The 20,739-nt window shown below is 47.0% G+C and overlaps 1 protein-coding gene across 1 annotated transcript; it reads left to right on the top strand.

Annotated features, from left to right (window-relative positions):
* The first annotated feature begins 1,024 nt into the window (after positions 1-1,024).
* On the top strand, positions 1,025-19,546 carry MAPK1IP1L (mitogen-activated protein kinase 1 interacting protein 1 like). The gene is made up of 4 exons (XM_083620439.1): positions 1,025-1,207; positions 10,436-10,463; positions 12,741-13,448; positions 14,973-19,546. Exons 2-4 carry the CDS (start codon positions 10,440-10,442, stop codon positions 14,982-14,984), a joined length of 744 nt encoding a protein of 247 aa, XP_083476565.1. The 5' UTR covers positions 1,025-1,207; positions 10,436-10,439; the 3' UTR covers positions 14,985-19,546.
* The last annotated feature ends 1,193 nt before the right edge of the window (positions 19,547-20,739 follow it).

The raw sequence follows: 20,739 nt of genomic DNA, 5'->3' as shown, positions 1-20,739 counted from the left end.
AAGAAAAAGGAAACAAACTCGCAAGACGTTTTCGTCTTGCGAAGCAAGCCCATAGGGAAAATCGTCTTGCGAAGCAACTCAAAAAACGAAAAACTCTTTTGTCTTGCGAGTTTTTCGTCTTACGAGGCATTCGTCTTGCGAGGTACCACTGTAATTCTATAATAGTGTTGTGTGTGTCTATATGTGTGTGTATATCATAGAATTATATATGTGTGTGTGTGTGTATCATTCTATGATATACACACACATATTATATAGACACACACCACACTATTATATTTTAGATAGAGCTGGATAGACACACACACACGCGCGCGCGCACACACACAGTGTTATGTACTGAGTTGAATAGGATCCAAACTGCAGCAGTCTGATTGGTCCTAGAACAATAGGATTCAGAATGCAGCAGTCTGATTGGTCCTAGAACAAGGCAGCAGTATGATTGGTTGGCAGGAACCACCCAATCATGCTCCAGATAGAAGTGAATCCACAACCTGATTGGCTTACAGTAGAATTCCGGAATTAGCCAATCATGTGCAGCCCATTGTGTAAATAATGTATATAAAGCAGATACTTTGAGGGGACTTTCATTCATTCATTCCTCCTCACCACTATGAGCTGAATAAAGAGCATGAAATCACTTTGCGACTCTGAGTATATTTCACACACACACACACACACACACACACATATATATATATGCAGCTCTTAAAAAGTACCACTCAAGGTACTGAGTTCGAAACCCCCCCCCCGACCCACCCGAGATACGTGCACTTCCCTCCTCCGGCCAGCAGGGGGCACGACAGAGACTCCACCTCTTCCGGCGGCGCCGACGCATGGGTGAGGGCGGGGCTGTTTCCCCCCCTGCCGTCACGTGTCCCCTGCGAGGGGCGGGGGAGAGACTCGGAGCGACTTCTTCGACGGAGGGGGCGGGGCTCCGCTCCGCGCCTGCTCGCCGGCGAAGGCAGCGGGGCAGCGTCACGTGATCGGGCCCCTCCCCTTTCCCCCTCCCTTGCGACGCGAGAGCGAGGCTCGTTTCCGCTTCCGGCTGGCTAAGGAGGGCGTAGCGGTGGCCCGGAGAAAGAGAGAGCCGGAGCGAGGCTCATTTCCGCTTCCGGCTGCTTCAGGAAGGGCATTGAGGGAAGAGGCGGAGGAGAAGCGGCGGCGGCGGCGTCTGTGGCGGGGCTTCCTCGACGCGCGCGCCCAGGTAGGCCCCGCCATGGGGGGGGGGGAAGGGGCCCGGCTGCCCCGGCTGAGGCGAGGGGGGGCGGTGGGGAGGGGAGGGCGCGTCTCGTGAGGGGGAAGGGGCGGCCCTCGTGGGACCAGAGAGCGGCCCCCGGCAGCTCCAGCCTCCCTTCGCCCCTCGGGCTCCCCGGTCCCTTTGTTTATTTGCTTCAGGAAATCTGCACCCCGCCTGGTCATAGGGCCGAAAGCAACCTCAAAGCGGTTCCCCAAAAAATTAAGACCAGAACGGCGAAATGTTACTACAGTGGTACCTCGGGTTACAAACGCTTCAGGTTCCAGACTCCGCTAACCCAGAAATAGTGCTTCAGGTTAAGAACTTTGCTTCAGGATGAGAACAGAAATCGCAGCAGCGGGAGGCCCCATTAGCTAAAGTGGTGCTTCAGGTTCAGAACAGTTTCAGGTTAAGGACAGACCTCCGGAACGAATTAAGTACTTAACCCGAGGTACCACTGTGTTGTTGTTGTTATTATTATTATTATCATTATCACAATCATCATTATCACAATCATCATCATCATCAATGTTTCTTACGGCAAACAGCCAGTATACTAAATCCAGAATTTCTGACAATAAAAACAATCAGCATGGGATTTAACATTCAATATGCTATTTAAGTGGAATTAATAATAATAATAATACCATCATCAATGTTTCTTACAGCCAACAGCCAGCATACTAAAACCAGAATTTCAGCATAGTTCTTTACACAGACAGTAAAAACGATCAACATGGGATTTAACAATCAATACGATATTTAAGTGGAATAATACTAATATTATCATCAATGTTTATTGTGGCAAACAGCATACGAAAACCAGAGTTTCTGCATAGTTCTTCACATAGACAATTAAAACGATCAGCATGGGATTTAACAATATACCAATTAAGTGGAATAAAAATAATAATATTTAGTATTTATACCCTGCCCGTGGTTCCTGCACGTAGAAAAACATAATAAAAGACCAGGCATTAAAAACTTCCCAGTATATAAATCGAGAAAGACCCACAGCCCCACTTTGACGCAGACCAAAAGTTAAAATGCGAAAGCAGGTTAAAGTCACCTCCGCTTTCTGAGCACCTGGGCAGGCTTGCCTAAACAGGAATGTTTTCGGTAGGAGGATTCCCTCTGAATTTCTGTTGGCAGGGAGTTCCACAGGACTGGGCCCATGGTAATGAAGGGTCTGCTTTTTGTTGCCGTCAGATGACCCTCAATGACTTGGGGGGTCAACAACACTCCTGATCTCAATGGTAGAGCTGGAGTACAAGGGTTCAGGTTACCCATGGTCAGTTTTGCTCCCCCATCAGTTGTCTCTCTCGTTTATTATTAGTGTTACTGCTACAGCTACATACTGCCCTGGAAAAGTTTTTGAGAAGGGCAACCAAAATAATCAAGGAGAGATATATATGTAGTTCTTTTTATTTAGTCTTGTTGAAGCCATTACAAAAGATAGATCAAGGGGGTGGAGCAATGCAAACCCCCCTTCCCCATTGGAAAGGTTGCTGCAGTTGGTGCTTTTTCAGTTTAGAAGAAAGGTTGGATAATGTGTGTGTGATAGGAGAATACGAGATTATGCGTGGTGTGGGAAAAGCGGATAGTGTGAAGTTTTCATTTTCGTGATATCAAAACTCTTTAGGACGCCTGAGGAAGCTGAATGTTGGAAGTGTCAGGATAAAGTACAAATGCTCATTCTTGCATGAGGCAGTAATGGCGTCCAACTTCAATGGCTTTAAAAGAGAGACGATTTATTGGAAGATAAGCCCCTTGTCAGTGGCTCCTAGCCATTGTGGCTATGTTCTCACCCCAGTGTTGGAGACAGTATGCCTCTGAATACCATTTGCAAGTGGCATAGCTGTCAACTTTTCCCTTTTCTTGCGAGGAATCCTATTCGGAATAAGGGAATTTCTCTTTAAAAAAGCTATGGAGTGGGGGAGGGTTGTTGTTCTGTAAGCACCTGTTTAGCCTCTGTGAGAACAACTAGATGGACAGCTGACTTGATCCAGCAAGATATCTGGTTGGCGACTGTGAGAACAGGCTCCTCCAGCAGGGTGGTCTTTTGTTCTTAAGGCTCGTGTTCTTAAACAGGTATGGCAAGCCTCGATTCCAACACAGGTGCTGGGGAAATAAGTTGATAGGGAAAGAATATGGTGTTATTTTAACCACATGCAGTGGGGGGGTGGCTGGGAGAGTCCTGAGCTGAGGACCAGGTAGTCCCCATGTCTCCCTCATACATATGCCTTGGGTACATCACCTTAACCTGTAGTAAGGGCAGTGGCTGGTGGGGGGTGTTGGGGAAAGCCATGATACTTCTTTACCTTGCAGCCTTATGTAAGGATTAAGGAGGAAATACCTTTGAGCAATCTAAGCTCAGGGGACGCGGGTGGTGCTGTGGGTAAAAGCCTCAGCGCCTAGGGCTTGCCGATCGAAAGGTCGGCGGTTCGAATCCCCGCGGCGGGGTGCGCTCCCGTTGCTCGGTCCCAGCGCCTGCCAACCTAGCAGTTCGAAAGCACCCCCAGGTGCAAGTAGATAAATAGGGACCGCTTACTGGCGGGAAGGTAAATGGCGTTTCCGTGTGCTGCGCCGGCTCGCCAGATGCAGCTTTGTCACGCTGGCCACGTGACCCGGAAGTTTCTTCGGACAGCGCTGGCCCCCGGCCTCTTAAGTGAGATGGGCGCACAACCCTAGAGTCTGTCAAGACTGGCCCGTACGGGCAGGGGTACCTTTACCTAATCTAAGCTCTGCATCAGTGGTTTATCAATCCATGAGTGCAGGCTGAAGTAAGCCATGGAAACCTAGGTGACCTGGCTGGGTGCTTATTGGAGTAAGGAAGAAGCCCTGCATATCCTTGGTGATAAATCCTTGAGGACCTAAATATAGGTCAGTGATCGCACCCCTGAGGCGGAAGTAAAGGTGCATGGAAATTACCTGAGGCATCCCAAGCTACAGCTGACTAATGTGTGGGAATCCCCGAATATCACCATTTGCCAGAAACCACAGCCCTGTCCCTGTGTTTGGAATGCCTGGCAAAGTTGCGATGAGGATGCTAGCCCTTTGTTATGAGAGCAGATTGAAGAAATTTTATTTCTGGCCTGACTGTGTTGGTTGCCAATTAGTTTCCGGGCCCAATTCAAAGTGCTGTTTATGGCCTATAAATCCTTAAACAGCTCAGGACCGCAATACAGTAAGCCCGCAACTTACGCAGATTTAACTTGTGCACATTCAGCTTCACACATTTGGCACAAAACAAAAACAAATTAAAAGGGGACAAGCATTTGTGGAAAAAAGACTTTGGCAATTCCCCCCTCCCCCCGCTATTGAACCCAGTATGTTTTGACTATAGACGATTTTGGCTTAAGGCATGATCTTTGAAAGATGACCCCCACATAAGTTGCGGGTTTACTGTACCTCAATGACCACCTTTCCCCATATGAACTGATCCAGACCCTGTGATCATCATCACCTGAGGCCCTTCTTTGTGTGCCCCTTCCACAAGAGGTCTGGAGGGCGGCAACACAATAAACGGGCCTTTTCTATGGTGGCTCCCCACTTGTGGAATTCTCTCTCTGGTGAGGCTTGCCTCGCACCTTCATTACTTATCTTTAGGTGCCAAATATTAACATTCCTCTTTTCCGAGGCCTTTGGCCTTTTAAACTGCTTAGTTTGTTATTTTGTTATGCACTTTTGTGTTTTTATACTGTAAACCATCCTGTGATCCTTGGATGAAAGGCAGTATATAAATTTAATTAATTAGTAGTAGTAGTAGTAGTAGTAGTAGTTTCTATCTAGGAAAAAACCAAAACCACTCTCATGCATCAAGACACTGATACAAAGTGTTGCTGGCAATTGTAAATGAGATGCTGTAGCTGTGGGGCTTGGAATTTAGCCATGTTTACTAGAAAGTAAATGCTAGTGAGTTCTGCTGCCAGAGGAGTGCGCCTAGAATTACAGCTGTGATACCATCACAGGTCTCCATCTCACTCTTCTCTCTAATACCTAAAGAATAGCTGTATTTTATGTATGAACAAACACTTTCTCTGCTGGCACACCCTTTAGTGTTTGTGTGTATAAAGATCAGGTATGCCCTCTTGCTTTGCTGTTTGTTAACACACAAGCTTTATAAACTTCATGGAGACCCACGATCAATATTTGCACTCCTGTGGCAATCTAGAAAGCAAGCTGTCGCCGTACGTGTTAACGTACACTGTATGGATTGTGAATCCCTACTGCAACATTCAGTAGACGTCTAAAGTACCTCTCTGTTTCTGTAATGCTTTTCGTACTACAGCATTCTGCGTCTCTAGGACCAAATCGGATGGAAAATGCTCCCCCCCCTTCCACATCAAATTGTGTGGGGGCCTCAGGTGTCTTCTATCACTGAGGGGTTTTTTTCGGGCGTAGGAGTTCTGGCACTTCCAGAAATGGCTTATTCAAAAACAGATTCCAGTTAAATGATGGTATTTCCCTCCCTCCCGTTCCCTAGGGCTCAGTATGTTTAAGCAATAATGCAGTATGTTGCTGCATTTCCTTATTTTTTATTTGGGCTTGTGACATAATAATAATAATTTATCATTTATATCCCGCCCATCTGGCTGGGTTTCCCCATCATCATGGTTCTTACGTAAATAACTGACCACAGTTTTCCATTCTGCTGGGATGATTCCTTCCACCTAAGATTATTTTGTAGGGCAAGGTTTAATGAGGCACTTAAAAGCTGAAACTGCACCACCTCTGGAGATACTTGTTGATCACAAGTGCTGTTTTGCTTCTAGTGAAGTGGTGCCAAATGGTTGCCAACAATGAAACAATTTAAGCGAAGCCATGAGGGAATTGAGACAATTTAGCTCTGTGTTGTCGCCTGAGATTTCAGCAGCTAGACAATTTGCAGACAAGAAGAATAACACAGGATTCCAGATATGCTATCGTTTGTTCATAGGTAGGTATGATTAGCTGTTGTGAAGGGGTCGGCTAGTTGGTCCTTTGAATGCATCAGAATTACGTTTCTCTCCCTCGCAAGCCTTTGCTTCAGTTTCTAAGAAACCACGGTTTAGCATTTTGTTCTAACCCAAGCAAACTGTGGGTTGTCTTGCTGAAACAAACTTCAATCTTTGCTTTATGAAGCTTACTTGTTTCAGTAAACCATAGTTGAAATTAACTTCAGGGTTGGACGTACCACTAAACTGTGGCCAATTGAAAACGGAGGCAAAGGCTTTTGATCCCCTTATGGTCAGGGGAGGAAGGTCGTGTGAGAGCCTGAGACTTGTCCAGGTTCAATCCCATAATGATAAACCATAGTTTATCTTGACACTCTATGGGCTGAAGGATATGAGACAGTGATTCACCCTGCTCTGACCAAAGGATCAGATCAGCAAAGAAGATTCTTGGAATAGCATTAAACCAGAGCAGGTCAAAACTTGGTTGGGGTTGCTTCCTGGTCTGATCAACAAGAGAGCTTAGCTTGCTGTCGTCACCCTGTTCTCTCAGATTTCATTTGCCTTATTTGAGCACCCTGCCTTATTTGAGCACTTCCTCCAACCCACTAACTTGTCCCTACCACAAAAGTATCCAAAAGTCCTGGGGACGTTGTGCAGCCAGGCTGAATTAGTTTCAGTCGCTTGCGTGCACTTGTTTTATAATCCAGTTTCACTGTTGCAGAATTCCTGGCTTCCCTTGGTGGGTGCGGCTGTGTAGCTAGTACCAAGGACCTTTGCATCTCTGTCATTCTGGTCATAGCTGTGCCAATCCAAGGCTTAGTCAGCAGCTGGCTTAAAGGTCTTGCCTCTCTCCTCCATTCCCCTTCCTCATTCATGGCATGGGTGTGGCAGCACAGAGGTCATCAAAGCCGGCAATTAGTGCTGAGAAGCTGTTCTGTTTTTAGGCTTTGTCCGAGTGTTGATCAGGATGGGGAGGGAGGAATAACTCTTGGATACCACTCCTCAGTATTTCTGTTACTTCCCTGCTTCTCTTCTTGGAAACTAAGGGTTGCTGTTGTCTGACTAGACCCATTGGGATTAATGGACCTAAGTTTGCCTTCTCCGCTGGCTCCAGTGGCTCTGCTTTGAGGAGGACCAACATTGGGTACAAATCCAGAATAAAGAAATGTTATACACACACATGCAAGTGTGAGTAAGAACGGAGCCTTCTGCCAAGAGATCTGTCCCAGCCAATATTTGTATCTTGCACAAGTGCCTCTACTGCAGTTAAGATATTAATAGCATCAGGAACACAGGTGGCGCTGTGGTCTTAACCACTGAGCCTCCTGGGCTTGCTGATCAGAAGGTCGGCGGTTCGAATCCCTGCAACAGAGTGAGCTCCCGCTGCTCTGCCCCAGCTCCTGCCAACCTAGCAGTTTGAAAGCACGGCAGCGCAAGTAGATAAATAGGTACCACTGTGGTGGGAAGGTAAACAGCATTTCCGTGCGCTCTGGTTTCTGTCACGGTGTTCCGTTGTGCCAGAAGCGGTTTAGTCCTGCTGGCCACATGACCCGGAAAGCTGTCTACAGACAAACGCCGGCTCCCTCAGCCTGAAAACGAGATGAGCGCCACAACCCCATAGTCGCCTTTGACTGGACGTAACTGTTAGAATTTCAGCTCCAGTCGTCCGAGCTGATATGGCTCATCTTCCTTTGAGCCCAGCAGAGCATTAAAACAACGAAGTCCACAACAGAAGGATGAGGCAGATATGGGCTACATTGCTATACTTTATTACTAAGCTATACAGAGAGCAAAGAAAAACACATCTCCTCTCAGTGAGAAGCAGAGAGCAACTGAACAAAAGAAACGACAGAACAAAGGAAACAGGAAACCAGTAACGTCACATCCCGTCTCCCTTTCCCCTGAGAATCCAACAGTATCTGGACTCTCTGGAATGTAAACAGTCCTGTGACTGCAAGCAGCTGCTCAGTGAGAGAAACAGAAACTAACAGTAACCGTCCAGGGATCCTTTACCTTTTTACCTATTAAGAGCATAGGCAAACTCTGGCCCTCCAGATGTTTGGAACGATACTCATCATCCCTGACCACTGGTCCTTTTAGTTAGGGATGATGAGAAGTGTAGTCCCAAACATCTGGAGGGCCAGAGTTTGCCTATGCCCAATCAAGAAGATTCCTGCTGCGTCAGACGAAGGGCATCCTGTTCTCACAGCGGCCAGCTGCATGCCCATGGGAAGCCCACAAGCAGGACCTGGGCACAACCGCAATCCCCCTTACCTACATTTCCCGTGCAAGTGGTATTCCTAGGTAGACTGCCTCTGATATTATGGGTACCTGATATTGGTCCGGATGGGTTGTAGGATGTCCTGTGCATCAGGGCATTCAGCGGGGCTCCTCTGTGTTGCCTCATTGGGTGTGGTGTGGTGATTTTGCCGCTCCTCTCTGGATCCCTCATTACCCCAGTTATGTTAGGATGGCCAGAATGGGTAGATCATGTGGAAAACAGGAGTATGCTGAATTTGGGGGGAGCATCTGCTCCTGCTCTTAACTATAATTAAGGATTCCTGAAGAACAACTACCTCCCATATGTACCCTCCTGGATCTTCTGTTCAACACAATATGTAAGGCATTGTTTTCAGGTTTGGCAACTGGGCCTAAGGCCTTAGCCTCTTCCATTGTGCCTCTTCCGTTGTGCCTTCCCCAGGGAAAGCCAAATGACCCCACTGCTATATGCCGGCTGGTGCCAGATGAAGACCCAGATCTCTAGGGAGGCTTTTGAGGGAAGCTGAATGGATGGAGGATTGTTGTCTGTTCTTGTTTTCCCTGCTGATGTGCTGAACTTTCTGGATGCCTGTTGTGATTACCGATTTTACTGTTGAAACTTAACTGTTTAGCTCATGGTTTGATTGTGCTTGTTGTACATTTTCAGCACTTCCTCGGGGGAAGAAATATGGGATAGATTTTTCTCAAGTTATTGTGCAGCATTTAAAGGGGTAAATGGCAGTGGCAGATGCTCAGGAACGGGGGTGGCAAAGGTTCTGAGGGTGGGGAAAGTTCATTGCAAATTGCAGGCGTGCAATTATGTATTGTTCAATGTTAAATGGAACGCTGGCCCAATTGCTGATGTGCCGTCAGCAGATTTACTGACACAGTTGTGTCACTTGCCTTTAAAAGCAGAACTTCTTGCTAAACACGGGTATCACCAGCTACCTTGACCTGGAGAGTTTGTTCTTCTGGCGTGTTTATGTGTGTGTATTGTGATGGTTCCATTATTTTTCTTTTGTGATGCTCTTCCTGACTGGGGACTCAGTCCTTATTCAAGGGTCTTAGTCAGAATCTTTTATCCTAGTGAAAAGGCATGATGTCTCAAATGAGCAGCAAGCGGTCACTTCAACTGATCGCTTGCACTAACATGGGGCCCTTTTTATTCACAGTGATACAGGGACCTTTTTATCCAGCAGAAATAGGCAGCAGCTGTTTTTATCTAGTGCAGTGATGGCTAAACTTGGCCCGCCAGCTGTTTTGGGACTACAGTTCCCATCATCCCTGACCACTGGTCCTGTTAGCTAGGGATGATGGGAGTTGTAGTCCCAAAACAGCTGGAGGGCCAAGTCTGGCCATCACTGCATCTAGCGGGTCCAACCAATAAGATGATTTGTGGTTTTACAGGTTGCTACCAATGTTGGGTGGGATGTTTTGATTTATACAAACGTTGTATGTGACTTATTTTGTTCCCTTTTATGATATTGTGTATTAATGTTTTTAAATGTACCTCTGGTAACAAGTGACTAATAAGTCCCATTAATAATAATACTGACACTGATGGCACTGATACGGTGGCTGCGGGCAGTGACTCTCAAATACAGTTGTACCTTGGATCTCAAACTGCTTAGTTGCCGAACGATTCGGCTGCTGAGCGATTTGAAACCGGAAGTGAGTGTTCTGGTTTTCGAATGATTTTCAGAAGCCGAACGTCTGGCACGGCTTCTGCAGCTCCTGAAGACAATTGGAAGTCGCGTCTTGGTTTTTGAACGGTTCCGGGAGTCGAACGGACTCCTGGAACTCATTCTTTTTGGCAACCAAGGTGCAAATGTAGTGGTTTGTAGGAACCCAGTTGATGGTGAAGGTTTCTGAGCATGCAAAGGCTTAATGATGTGCAGTTCAAGAACTCTCATTTGTGCACCAAAATGTGCTTCATCTAAATTACATGCCTGCTGTAGTCTGAAATTCTGCATTAAACCAATCACATTTATTTCTTTTACAGGAAAATGTCAGCTGCTGACGACTTCTCGGTAAGTCTTCCAAGTTGGCTACTTTCTAAGTTGCAACCAGAATGGATTTGATTTAAATCACAATTTAAATCACTAGTCAGTAAGACTTGATTTAAATCATTTTTTTACAGAAATGCTCATTCTTGCTGGTATAATCTTAATATTCACAACCATATGAAGGTTTCATTTTTGGAATAATAAATTTTCAAAGTAGTTTTTTACAGTTTTATAAAAAATTACTGATTTGGTTATACTATTAGAAATACATAGACAGATAATTATGAAATTATTGTGAGGTTTAATAAGTTAACTTTATATTTGGACAACTTTTCTGCTGTATATTTAAATAACAATTTATTTAACTGAAACAATAACATTATAGCATATGCATCCATGTTTGTTAACTGATGTGGTTAAACGGGTTTTTTTATATAAAAAAACTTAAACTGAGTTTTGGGCACCCATGAAAACTTAAAACAAATCCTTATTTCCTGATGAATAGCCTTTGGACTATAATGTAACTTAAATAGAAACTATCTTTAGAAAGATTTCCCCCAAAAAAGCATTTTATTTTCAAAATCCAATTTAATCATATTTTTTATTATTATTTTTTAAAAATATCAATGATTTTTATTCACCCTGCTTGCAACCAATGTGTGATTGTATCGAGACCAATTCCGATGTTTGAACGGATGATGGTGTGTATTCCAATGCAAACCCAAGAGCTGAATTTTTAATGGGGAAAGAAGCACATTAAGTTGCTATAGCCTTTTACACTGACCCTTGAATGTTACGGTTGAACTGCTTCATTTTGTTAATGCAGTTAACCTCCCCCATCCCCCATAACGTTAGTGGTTAATCTCTGCCCACTGGGACTATAACCTGCATTGTTGGGCGGGAGATGTTGAGATTGTCCATCTGACAAGCGTGTGGTAGGAGCCCTCATAAGAGGAGGCAGAAGGTTTAAGAGAAAACTTTTCCGAAGAAGGGAAGGCAGGGCCTAAACCATGGAGGCATCTTGATAAATTGCAAGGCAGAGGCGACGTCAGCGTGGAACAAATGTGGAATGGAGGGAGAGAAAGAATAGGCAGGCAACCATGGACTGGAAATGGCCTGAACAATTGTGACCCACCAGTAAGCTATGTGGGTTTGCAGAAAAATTCCCAGTTCCCGAAATCAACAGAAACCTGACTAAGTACAATTGTCTTACTATAACAACACTTTTTAAGGTATAATGAAAAACCCCACCCTCCCACTATATATAAGGGACTGGTGAGTTCTGTTTCAGTGTATCTGAAGAAATGTGCATGCACACAAAAGCTTACACCAAGAACAAACTTAGTTGGTCTCTTAGGTGCTACTGGACATTTTTTTATATAGATACCGTATTTTTCGCTCTATAGGACGCACTTTTCCCCCTCCAAAAATTAAAGGGAAATGTGTGTGTGTCCTATGGAGCGAATGCAGGCTCCTTGGCTTCAGCGATAGCAACGCGAAGCCTCCGAAGTGCAGAGGGAGCGCTCCCTCCGCACTCCAGAGGCTTCGGGTTCCTTTTGCTGAAGCTGGGAGAGCAAGTCTCTCCTGGCTTCAGCAGAGAGGGAGAGCTGTGCAGCACGCCCCTTCAGCCAAGCGGGAGGAGAAATGGAAGGGGCTCCGTTTCTCCTGCCGCTTCGCTGAAGGGGCGCTGGGCAGAGAGGGGGAGAATTTTCTTGTTGTCCCCCTCTAAAACAAGGTGCATCCTATGGTCGGGTGCGTCCTATAGAGCGAAAAATACGGTATTTCAACATTTTTAAAAAGTGCTTTGTTAAAATTTCCAAGCTGTCTAAATAGTTTTCCCCCCTTAATAATGAACAGTGTTTGAGCTAATGTGCTTACCTGGGGGAAATTTGAGAAAAGCACAGATACCCTGCAAATTCACACGTTAACTTGGAAGTGGTTTTACTGGGATACTTAAGAGTTGACCATTGATCGCCTTAACCTTCTTTAAAGAACAGTAAAGCGGAGGTGCTGAAATCTTGGTGGGTCACAGCGAGAAGCTGGCCGCCCCAGAGTCAGGTCAGGACTCACCGGCAGAGAATTTGCTGTGGAAAGGCACAGTGAGTTTCCCCATGTCTTGAATCGGGTGTCCTTCGATGGTGGGATGAGCAAGGAAGGTATCAAAACAGTCTAGAGAGAGATGAGAGGTTGTTCGTATGTGGCTGATGCCAGAGATGGTGGTGGTGGTGATGATGATAAAGTGTAGTCTCCTCTGGTGGAGTAGCAACAGTGGTGGTCTCACCCCGTGTTTCGTTTTCCTAGCTGGCGGATGCTCTCCCAGACACGTCTCCTGCCAAGAATGCCTCCTTGGGCAACACGAAACCTGCTCAGCAACCCGGCCAGCCCCCCCAAGCCTGGCCCGCTTCCAACCCCTGGAACAACCCGCCGAGCGCTCCCCCCGCGGCAATGTCGGGGCTGCCTCCCAGCACGTCCACCTCCAACGTCCCTTTTGGACCCCCTCCCACGGGAATGTACCCTTCCCTCCCCCCTGGAGCCCCTGCCCCCTTCCCGCCTCCTGGGTCGGCTTGCCCCCCTCCTGGCACCCCTTACCCTCCCCCGGGCCCTGCCCCACCCGGCCAGTACCCTCCTCCAAACATGTCCTTCCCAGAACTCCCCAGGCCCTATGGGGGCCCAGCAGAGCCGGCCGCGCCCCCTGCCGCCGCCGTCGGGCCGTGGGGGTCCATGTCTGCCGGAGGAGGGTGGGGGCCCGCCGTGGGGGGCCAGTACCCTGCGCCTAGTGTGCCGTACCCACCCCCAGGGCCGTATTCCACTCCCACCCAGGCACCGGGGGCCGCTCCTACAGTGCCGTGGGGCGCCGTCCCCCCCGGACCATGGGGGCCTTCGCCACCAGCCCCATTTCCCCCGCCCACAGGGTCCTATCCGGCTCCAGGACTGTACCCAACGCCGCCGAATCCTTACCAAGTGCCACCTGCGCCCGCTGGAGCTCCGTCCATGCCAGGGGGCCTTCATGTGAGTACAGCAAGCTTCTTCTTCTCCTAACAGTCCCTTTGTTTGCAGCTCAGCTTTAGAAATGTCCTCCCTCAATTGCTGTTCTTCATCAGAGCCAGCGAACCTCTTCAGAGGCAGCTGTTGAATTGCAGCTTTTAATTTGATAAGCTTTATTTTTCCTTATTCTATTTATTTGGGGTTTTTATTTATTTATTAGATTGATATACCGTCCCTTCATTAAAAGATCTCGGGGGCGGTTCACAAGATAAAAATACAAGATAAAAGCGCAAATTGTTAGAACAGAAACATCAAAACAGTAACCCTCCCTCCCTCTCTGATCTTCTAAGGGAAGCTTTTCCATGGCAGCTTGTCTTAGGAATCCCTGCGTATAAGAATTGGGGGGGAGGGTGTTTTCTGGAGTGCCCTCTGATGCGTAGTGTCTTGGCATGCCTTGCATCATCTTCTCACAGTGGCCAACCGGATGCCTGTGTGAATCCTGCCAGCTGTCAGGAGCTCGTCCTACACTCGAGTAGGACCCTGGCAGAGACACATGACCGACTGGCATGTTCTCTCCCTCCTGGTCGTTCGTTCGGGAGCTTCAAAATCTTTCTTCTCCCTGAACATCACGGCGACCAATGCCAACAGACATCGGCACACTTAGGGATCCGCAGAGTCTTCGCAGCTTGCGTAACAGAACTCAGCAACTCAGCATTTTGGCTAATCTACTTTATTTACATATAAACACACACAGAGCACTGCAACATGGCTCCCTCTATCTCTAGCATCAGATAGCAGAGAAGAAGAACAAAGGACAATAGTCCCACTTCACGGAACACAGTAACAGAAACATCCTTTCTCCGTCACTTCCCACTCTGTGGAGTCAAAACATACACTGTCATGTGATAGACAACAATCCCATGACTTCAGTCATGGAGCAGCCCCCTCCCCACCTGTGATTCCAATGCAGCTGGCATCCTAGCAGCTCCCACAGGGAAGGGAGAACATCCCAATTGTAGCCAGCAATGGGCAGCAACCTGCTGTTGGGGATGGGAAATAGCCACGGATGCATTACTAGGTGCAGATCATAGCCTCTTCTTCCCATTTCAGTGCGTCACATTTAGGGTCCTTATGCTTCAGGGGGGAAAACCTATTTGTGAGTGATAATGGTCTAAAAACCAGGGAATCTCCAGGCACGGCTTCTGCTAGTTAGAGGGTGTGATTTCCGTATGCAACACTAATCCTATCCCCTTAGCATGTTTTGTAGTCACTGCAAGAACAGCCCTGGTAGCATCATTTTTAAAAAAGAAAATAATCTGCTGCCTGTGTATCACTGTCCTTTCCCCCATGCAGATAATAAACTGGCCTCAGTCACACACAATAGGCTCGGATGTAGATTTAGATCTGTTGAGAGAAATGCGTGTTTAATGGCGTTGCACATTTGTCAACCCCTCAACCCTTTGTCTGGCTCCTGGAGCAAACCCTCAGTAGTTTGATCTTGGAACTGCAGAATCTGACTGACCTCTCTCTCTTTACTCTTTTCCCCAGCCTTACCGTTGAACTTGTGCCGGGCTGATGAAGTGCAGTCTCCTCACCTACAACTGCTATTTACAAGAGAAGTTAAACATTCGTTTTCTGTAACCTTTTGGAGTCTCAAAAGAGCTCGCTCACCTTCTGCCTGCTCATCTGAGGCACAGAGGAGGACTCTGCGTAAGCTGGACTCTGTTCAAATGCTGAAGTAACCTTTTTGTTTGTCAGTGAATTAGGATAAAACATGCCCCAGCTTCCCGATCCTTGCTTGGGAGGTGAGGACCCCACCTTGGAATATGCGGCTGTTTGCCCAGAGGGTTAGGACTGCTCCAGAATAGTCCAGGAATTTGATGGAAGGCCTGGTCCCATCGCCATTGCTGGACTTGTGTCTGTGTGTTCAGGTTATTCAAGTCAATTCAATAAACTCGGTGTATTCTGGAGAAATTCTTGGACAGATAGGCTAGACACATTACGAGTCACTCATCAAACAGAAAAGAAGCAAACCATGTTAATCTGGAGGCAGTTCTCAACATCGCATTCATTTATCTTAGCCATGTTCTGGGAGATAGTTGGCAGAGATTTAGATCTGACACTTGATGTCTAGCCTCCAGGCAGCTGTGAACATCGTTGCACCGCCCAATTTAGGTGTTCGGGCAGTTCGGATAGATCATTCTGAGGGGCTAGTCTGCCAGCTGATTTGGACTTCACTGTTTTCATTAAGAGAATGGATTTTCCCTCTGAAATGGTCCACATATTAAATCTAGGACTAGAACTGCCATTGGGTTGACTGATGAGCCCTGATAACTTTTTGGTTGTTTTTGTCCTTCAGATGGAATTAAAATGTTTATTGTAGGGAGGAGGCAGGAATCTGACCAGAATAATCCTCTTCTTGCTTAGTGGCTCCAGAACCCATGGTCCTTGCATAACCGCTGCCCTCACTTGGGAACCGATGGTGTCTATTATCAGAACTCCACAAAGCGCAGTTGCACCTTCACCTGAGTGCTATCGTCTTGTTCTCAAATCAGATGGCAGAGTCTAATATCAGATTAAATAGGGAGGTTGTTCTGCAGCGGGGGGTGTCTCCCGAAGTCTGTTCTCAGGCCGTCTTGGTTCAACAAAGTAAATTGTGTATAGCCAACACAGGGCAGTGGTTGCAGCAGCAGTTTTAACTTGCCTGTGTGTGTACTTTCCCCTTCCATTCTGGCTTCTCAGAGTTCGTCCCTAGGCTCAAGTAAACCTCTCCTTCAAACAGCCCCTGTAGGGCTGGCACCATGCACTCATCTGGTTGCTGTTGCCGTCAGCAATGTTGCAGGACAGGGCAGCCTGGCCAGTAAATCCACAGTTTAGTTGCCTGCAAAACCAGCTGTGTTGTCTGTTTGACAAACCTCTGTCTGCTCATCCAAAGGCAATTCTTAATTCTTCATCGGCAAGTGATCATTTAGAAGCCATCTGTGGGCGGTGGCTCTGCAGGCGGGCACCCTGTTGCTCATCGGTGTCGCACCCCTGAGAATTGCAAGGCTGGCTAGAGTAGAGTAGAGAATGAAGATCTTTTCAAGTGGCTGCAAAAAAAATAAAATACTGGTTAATCATGGCAGGACTAGGTTCCCCTTTGGGTTCCTTCCAACTCTACGATTCTGTGCTGTGGAGTGGACATGGAATAGGGAGTTTAAACAAAATTAAAAATCTGCATGTGTGGAATGGAGGGGCCTTTCCGGTCTGTGCTTGTGTAAGTTTGTGGCAAGCGTTTATTTCCCCTTGGCTGCATGCCTTCCTTCCATGTTGCACTTCTCTGATGGGGATATTGCACCCTCCCAGAAATTCAGAGCCTAGTATTTTCTTGGTTGTGGGGAGGGGAGAATGCTTCCCACCGCCCCCCCCCCCCCGGCTAGCACATTCATTGTTGTTGTGATTTGCTCGGTGGTATGTGACTTTGCAACACCCGCAGCTATCGGATATTGTTCGGTGTGGTAATTGAGGTTAGTGATGGGTGACAATTCCCCTCTACATCCCCAGCTCCACCAGTTTTGTGAAAAACTCCAAGCCTAAGAAACCCTGAAGTAAAAGTCCTTCTAACCTTTCAAAAAGAAAAGAAAAGAAATAAGCAACCTTTGGTTTTATGTTCTAATATGGCTCTTTGAAGGCTGTGTGCTGTGCTTCTTCTGTGCTAGAAATCCCCTCCCTGCATGCACATTCAGCAAAGTTATTTGTTCTCCTGTTTGGGTGGGATGCATTATTGGCACTGAACAGGGACTTGCCAAAGTATGCAAAAGCTAAAATGAAGCGTGGGCATGCGTTGACCTGTGGAAAGGCCCCAGAATCACCATTTAGCACTTGGGAGTCGTTTACCGTAATTGCTATTCCATCAGGTTTTGGACAGGGCGGGAGTGGTTTGTTCCAGGTCCGAAGTGTGCGAGGTTCTGAGATGTGCAGGAGAGAAATGCGAATGTACCTACCATAGACCAGCCTAAGACAACCCACGTGTATGTCTTCTGTGTGCTTTTTTATATATATAAAAAAAATGAACTCTTGAAAATAACGAACGATACAGGAGTTTTTCACAAGCCTGGAGCAGACCAGTGGTCGTGCTGAACCTCAAGCTCATAGGACAGACTTCTCCAAAGGTGCGTTCAGTGGCTCCACCCTGAGGCTGTCCTTCTGTAGAGACTGCAGGATTTGTATTGCCCCTGGAGAGGAAGAGGAGAGAGACCATAGACCTGGCTAAGAGCCCATCACATCGTCTTTGAATTCAGCTATAACCCGCTTGGCTGAAGCTCCTGCAAAAGTAGGTGCTAAGATCCCACCTGAAACTGTAAGGGCCTTCAAGTCTCGTCCAGCCTCCCTTCTGTTCCTATTGATCATGCACATGCAAAAGTGTTGGGGAGGCAGTGGAGTCACAAAGTGTGTGTCCTGTCCCCGGCCAGCAGCCAGTGCAAATAAGCAGTGGTATCTCTCAGCCAGGACCAGGGGGTGGTTTTGGCTATACACTGTTTTCACCTTGTCTGTCGGCTTTGGAACCTAACCCCCGCGTAAGATGCGGCTCTGCTGCACCATGCAGGTGTACTCAGAAGTAGGCCCCACTGAACTTGATGGGACTTACTCCCAGGTAAGTGGGTATAGGATTGCAGACACTGGACTAAGCAGCTTGGACAGAAAGGCTGGACGGCCGCTGCTTCATCTGTTCCAAATTAAGAGGATGGAACCTGAATTCAGGGCTCTGCAGATTTATTAAACCTCTGCCCAGATGCCATGCCGAGAGAGAGCCTGGATTCTGCCCGGAAGTTTGTGCAGGGCACCACCCGTAACCATTCACTACTTTGGCATAATTCTGGGGTGCTCGAAAGTGGCAGGAGCAGAGGGCCAGGCAGGTTGCGGAAACCCCAGTCAGCGACAAACACACCCTCGGGAGCTCTGCCAGCATCTGCCGCAGTTTCTGAAAGCTGAGATTCTGTGCCCGGATTTCCACATTCTCTTCCTTTTCCACTTCCCTCAGAAACGCTGCCCAAACACAGCAGCGGCTAGATAGGAGTCGGTTGACGGATGCATTGCTCTGGTTCATCCTTTCCACAGCCAGGTGTCTGTCGGATGTTTTGAACTGCCAACTCCTGGCACCTGGGTGGGCCTGGATGGGAGTTGGCAGGCCTAAACATCTGGAAGGCTGTGGAAAAGGATGCTCTGGTGACACCATTTGGATAAAAGGGATCATGCATTGCTGGTTGGCATCTGTCCGTCTCGGGAGACAATGGAAAGTGCAGCTTCAGAGACCGATAGAGGAGAGAGATGTTTTGTTGCAGCTGGGGCAGATGAGGGTGTCCGGTTGTGCCACTGCAGATGCACCATGGCGTATCTTCTTTCTGTGCTCCCTCCTTTCTGTGATATATATCAAAGTTTCTCTTCTGGGTATATATGGAAAGAGTCAGAGCAGTATATGCAAGGGAGATGGAAGTCCTGTGAATTAAAATGCATTTTGCATCTTTGTGCTTGGCTCCTCCAGGAAATTTTTTCCAAAAATAACAAATAAAAATCCAAAATGGACCAGACTTGGTTATGGACAAAGCATCCTTCCTGGGGATTCACGATCTCTGCTTATTATCCCTTGATGTTACTTGGACCGCTCCCCCTCACCCCCCTGGTCATGAGACTACCCTTTCTCATAAATAATGGGGGGGACAAGGCCCCTACCCCACCATCCCAGGCAATTGTTCAATGCTGTGTAGTAAAACTTTTTAATCATTCTGTCCCGAGTGTGAGCAATTTTTAGCCCAATTGATGCTTGTTATGCAATGGAATTTGTATCAATCTGTACTTTGTGAGTTGGGGGTTTTGTTTTGTTTTTTGAGGGGGGAAAACTGCTGAGAAATTTGGGGTTGGGTTTTTTTTGGCTTGTGCTTCTGGGGTGGATATTTAACTGCATTTGTTTACAATATGGAATTATTAAGCAATCACACTTCTGAAGCATAGACCATATCACCTGCTGCTGTATTATTATTTTTCTTTCTAGATGACAAATTTGTTGTATGATGGTAGTGAAGAGGCTTTAAATACAGGATTTGATATTTTTTGTATACAATTGGACATTAAACGTATTTTCAAGATGACGGTGTTCAGAGTGCTTAGAAAGGCTTCTGTCTTAGGTGATGAAAGCTTCCTCCCACCTCGCTGTATGACAATAATCCAGTACCCTATCTTAAGAACATAAGAGGCTGCAGGATCATTCCAGTGGCCCATCCAGTCCAGAATCCTGCTCTCACAGCAGCCAGCAACTGGTACAGTCGTACCTTGGAAGTCAAACGCCTTGCAAGACAAACGTTTTGGCTCCCGAACGCCGCAAACCCGGGAGTGTTCCGGTTTGTGAACGTTCTTTGAAACCCAAACGTCCGCCGCGGCTTCCGATTGGCTGCAGGAGCTTACTGTAGCCAATCGGGAGCCGCGCCTTGATTCCTGAATGTTTTGGAAGTCAAACGGACTTCCGGAACGGATTCTGTTAGACTTCCGGGGTGCAACTGTATTCAGAAGCATTGCTGCCTCCAAGAGTTTTAAAGCGGTCCTTTATCTCTTGTCACTTCTGTGAACACACGAGACTTGACCAGCAAGACTCTGGGAAGAGGTACCAATAATAATTCCTCTCCACCCCTTGGCCCAGGTCGTTTTATTCACAAAAGAACTTTTTACACAGTGTTTGTAAGAACCAATCAGATTTCCTCTGAGCATTTAAAAAAAAAACCCACGTGGGGACAAAGTTAAAGTTAAAACTACAAAGAGCTAATTTGAGCATGCATACATTCTGAGAGTAAATAAAACAAGACTAGAGGAATGCATTCAGCAAAACCCCGGAGGTCATAAACAGGAGAGGAAGGATGGCAGTATTTACCATCTCCTTGTGAACACTCTTCCTGGCCCTTAAGATCTATCAAGATTAACAAACTACATCAAAGCTACCTTCTATCTTTATGACCCAGGATGCCTGGGGAAGCAACCAGTCTGTGTTTTCAAATGCTTATACGTGCCTGTCAGGCGTAGAGAAAGCAAATGGCAGAGGTGCAGAGGCTTGTGGGATTCGGTCAGAAATCATTGTCAATGAATCAAACCCAGTCAACGCAATGCTTTCATCGCGGACACAATGGCTTGCTCCATATTTCATAATTCCTCATAGCAATCCCACCTGACCCCCACACTCTGGATATTTGCACCCCCACAGTCTCCAGGCACTGTGGTCGTCTGCAAGGGATTCCCACATGGGGTTGAGATCGCCAGCCTCCACATGTCATGCTTCCAGACATTTTTGTAA

Source organism: Podarcis filfolensis (genome assembly GCF_964270895.1).
Source record: "Podarcis filfolensis genome assembly, chromosome: 1".
Lineage (NCBI taxonomy): Eukaryota > Metazoa > Chordata > Lepidosauria > Squamata > Lacertidae > Podarcis > Podarcis filfolensis.
Note: the sequence above shows the minus strand (reverse complement) of the source record. Positions and strands in the feature narration are given on the sequence as shown.

Excerpts from the sequence above, each read along its gene's own strand:
- MAPK1IP1L (XM_083620439.1), top strand. The coding sequence starts at position 10,440 with ATGTCAGCTGCTGACGACTTCTCG. Across the intron at positions 10,464-12,740 it reads CAGCTGCTGACGACTTCTCG|CTGGCGGATGCTCTCCCAGA; the intron begins GTAAGTCTTCCA and ends TCGTTTTCCTAG.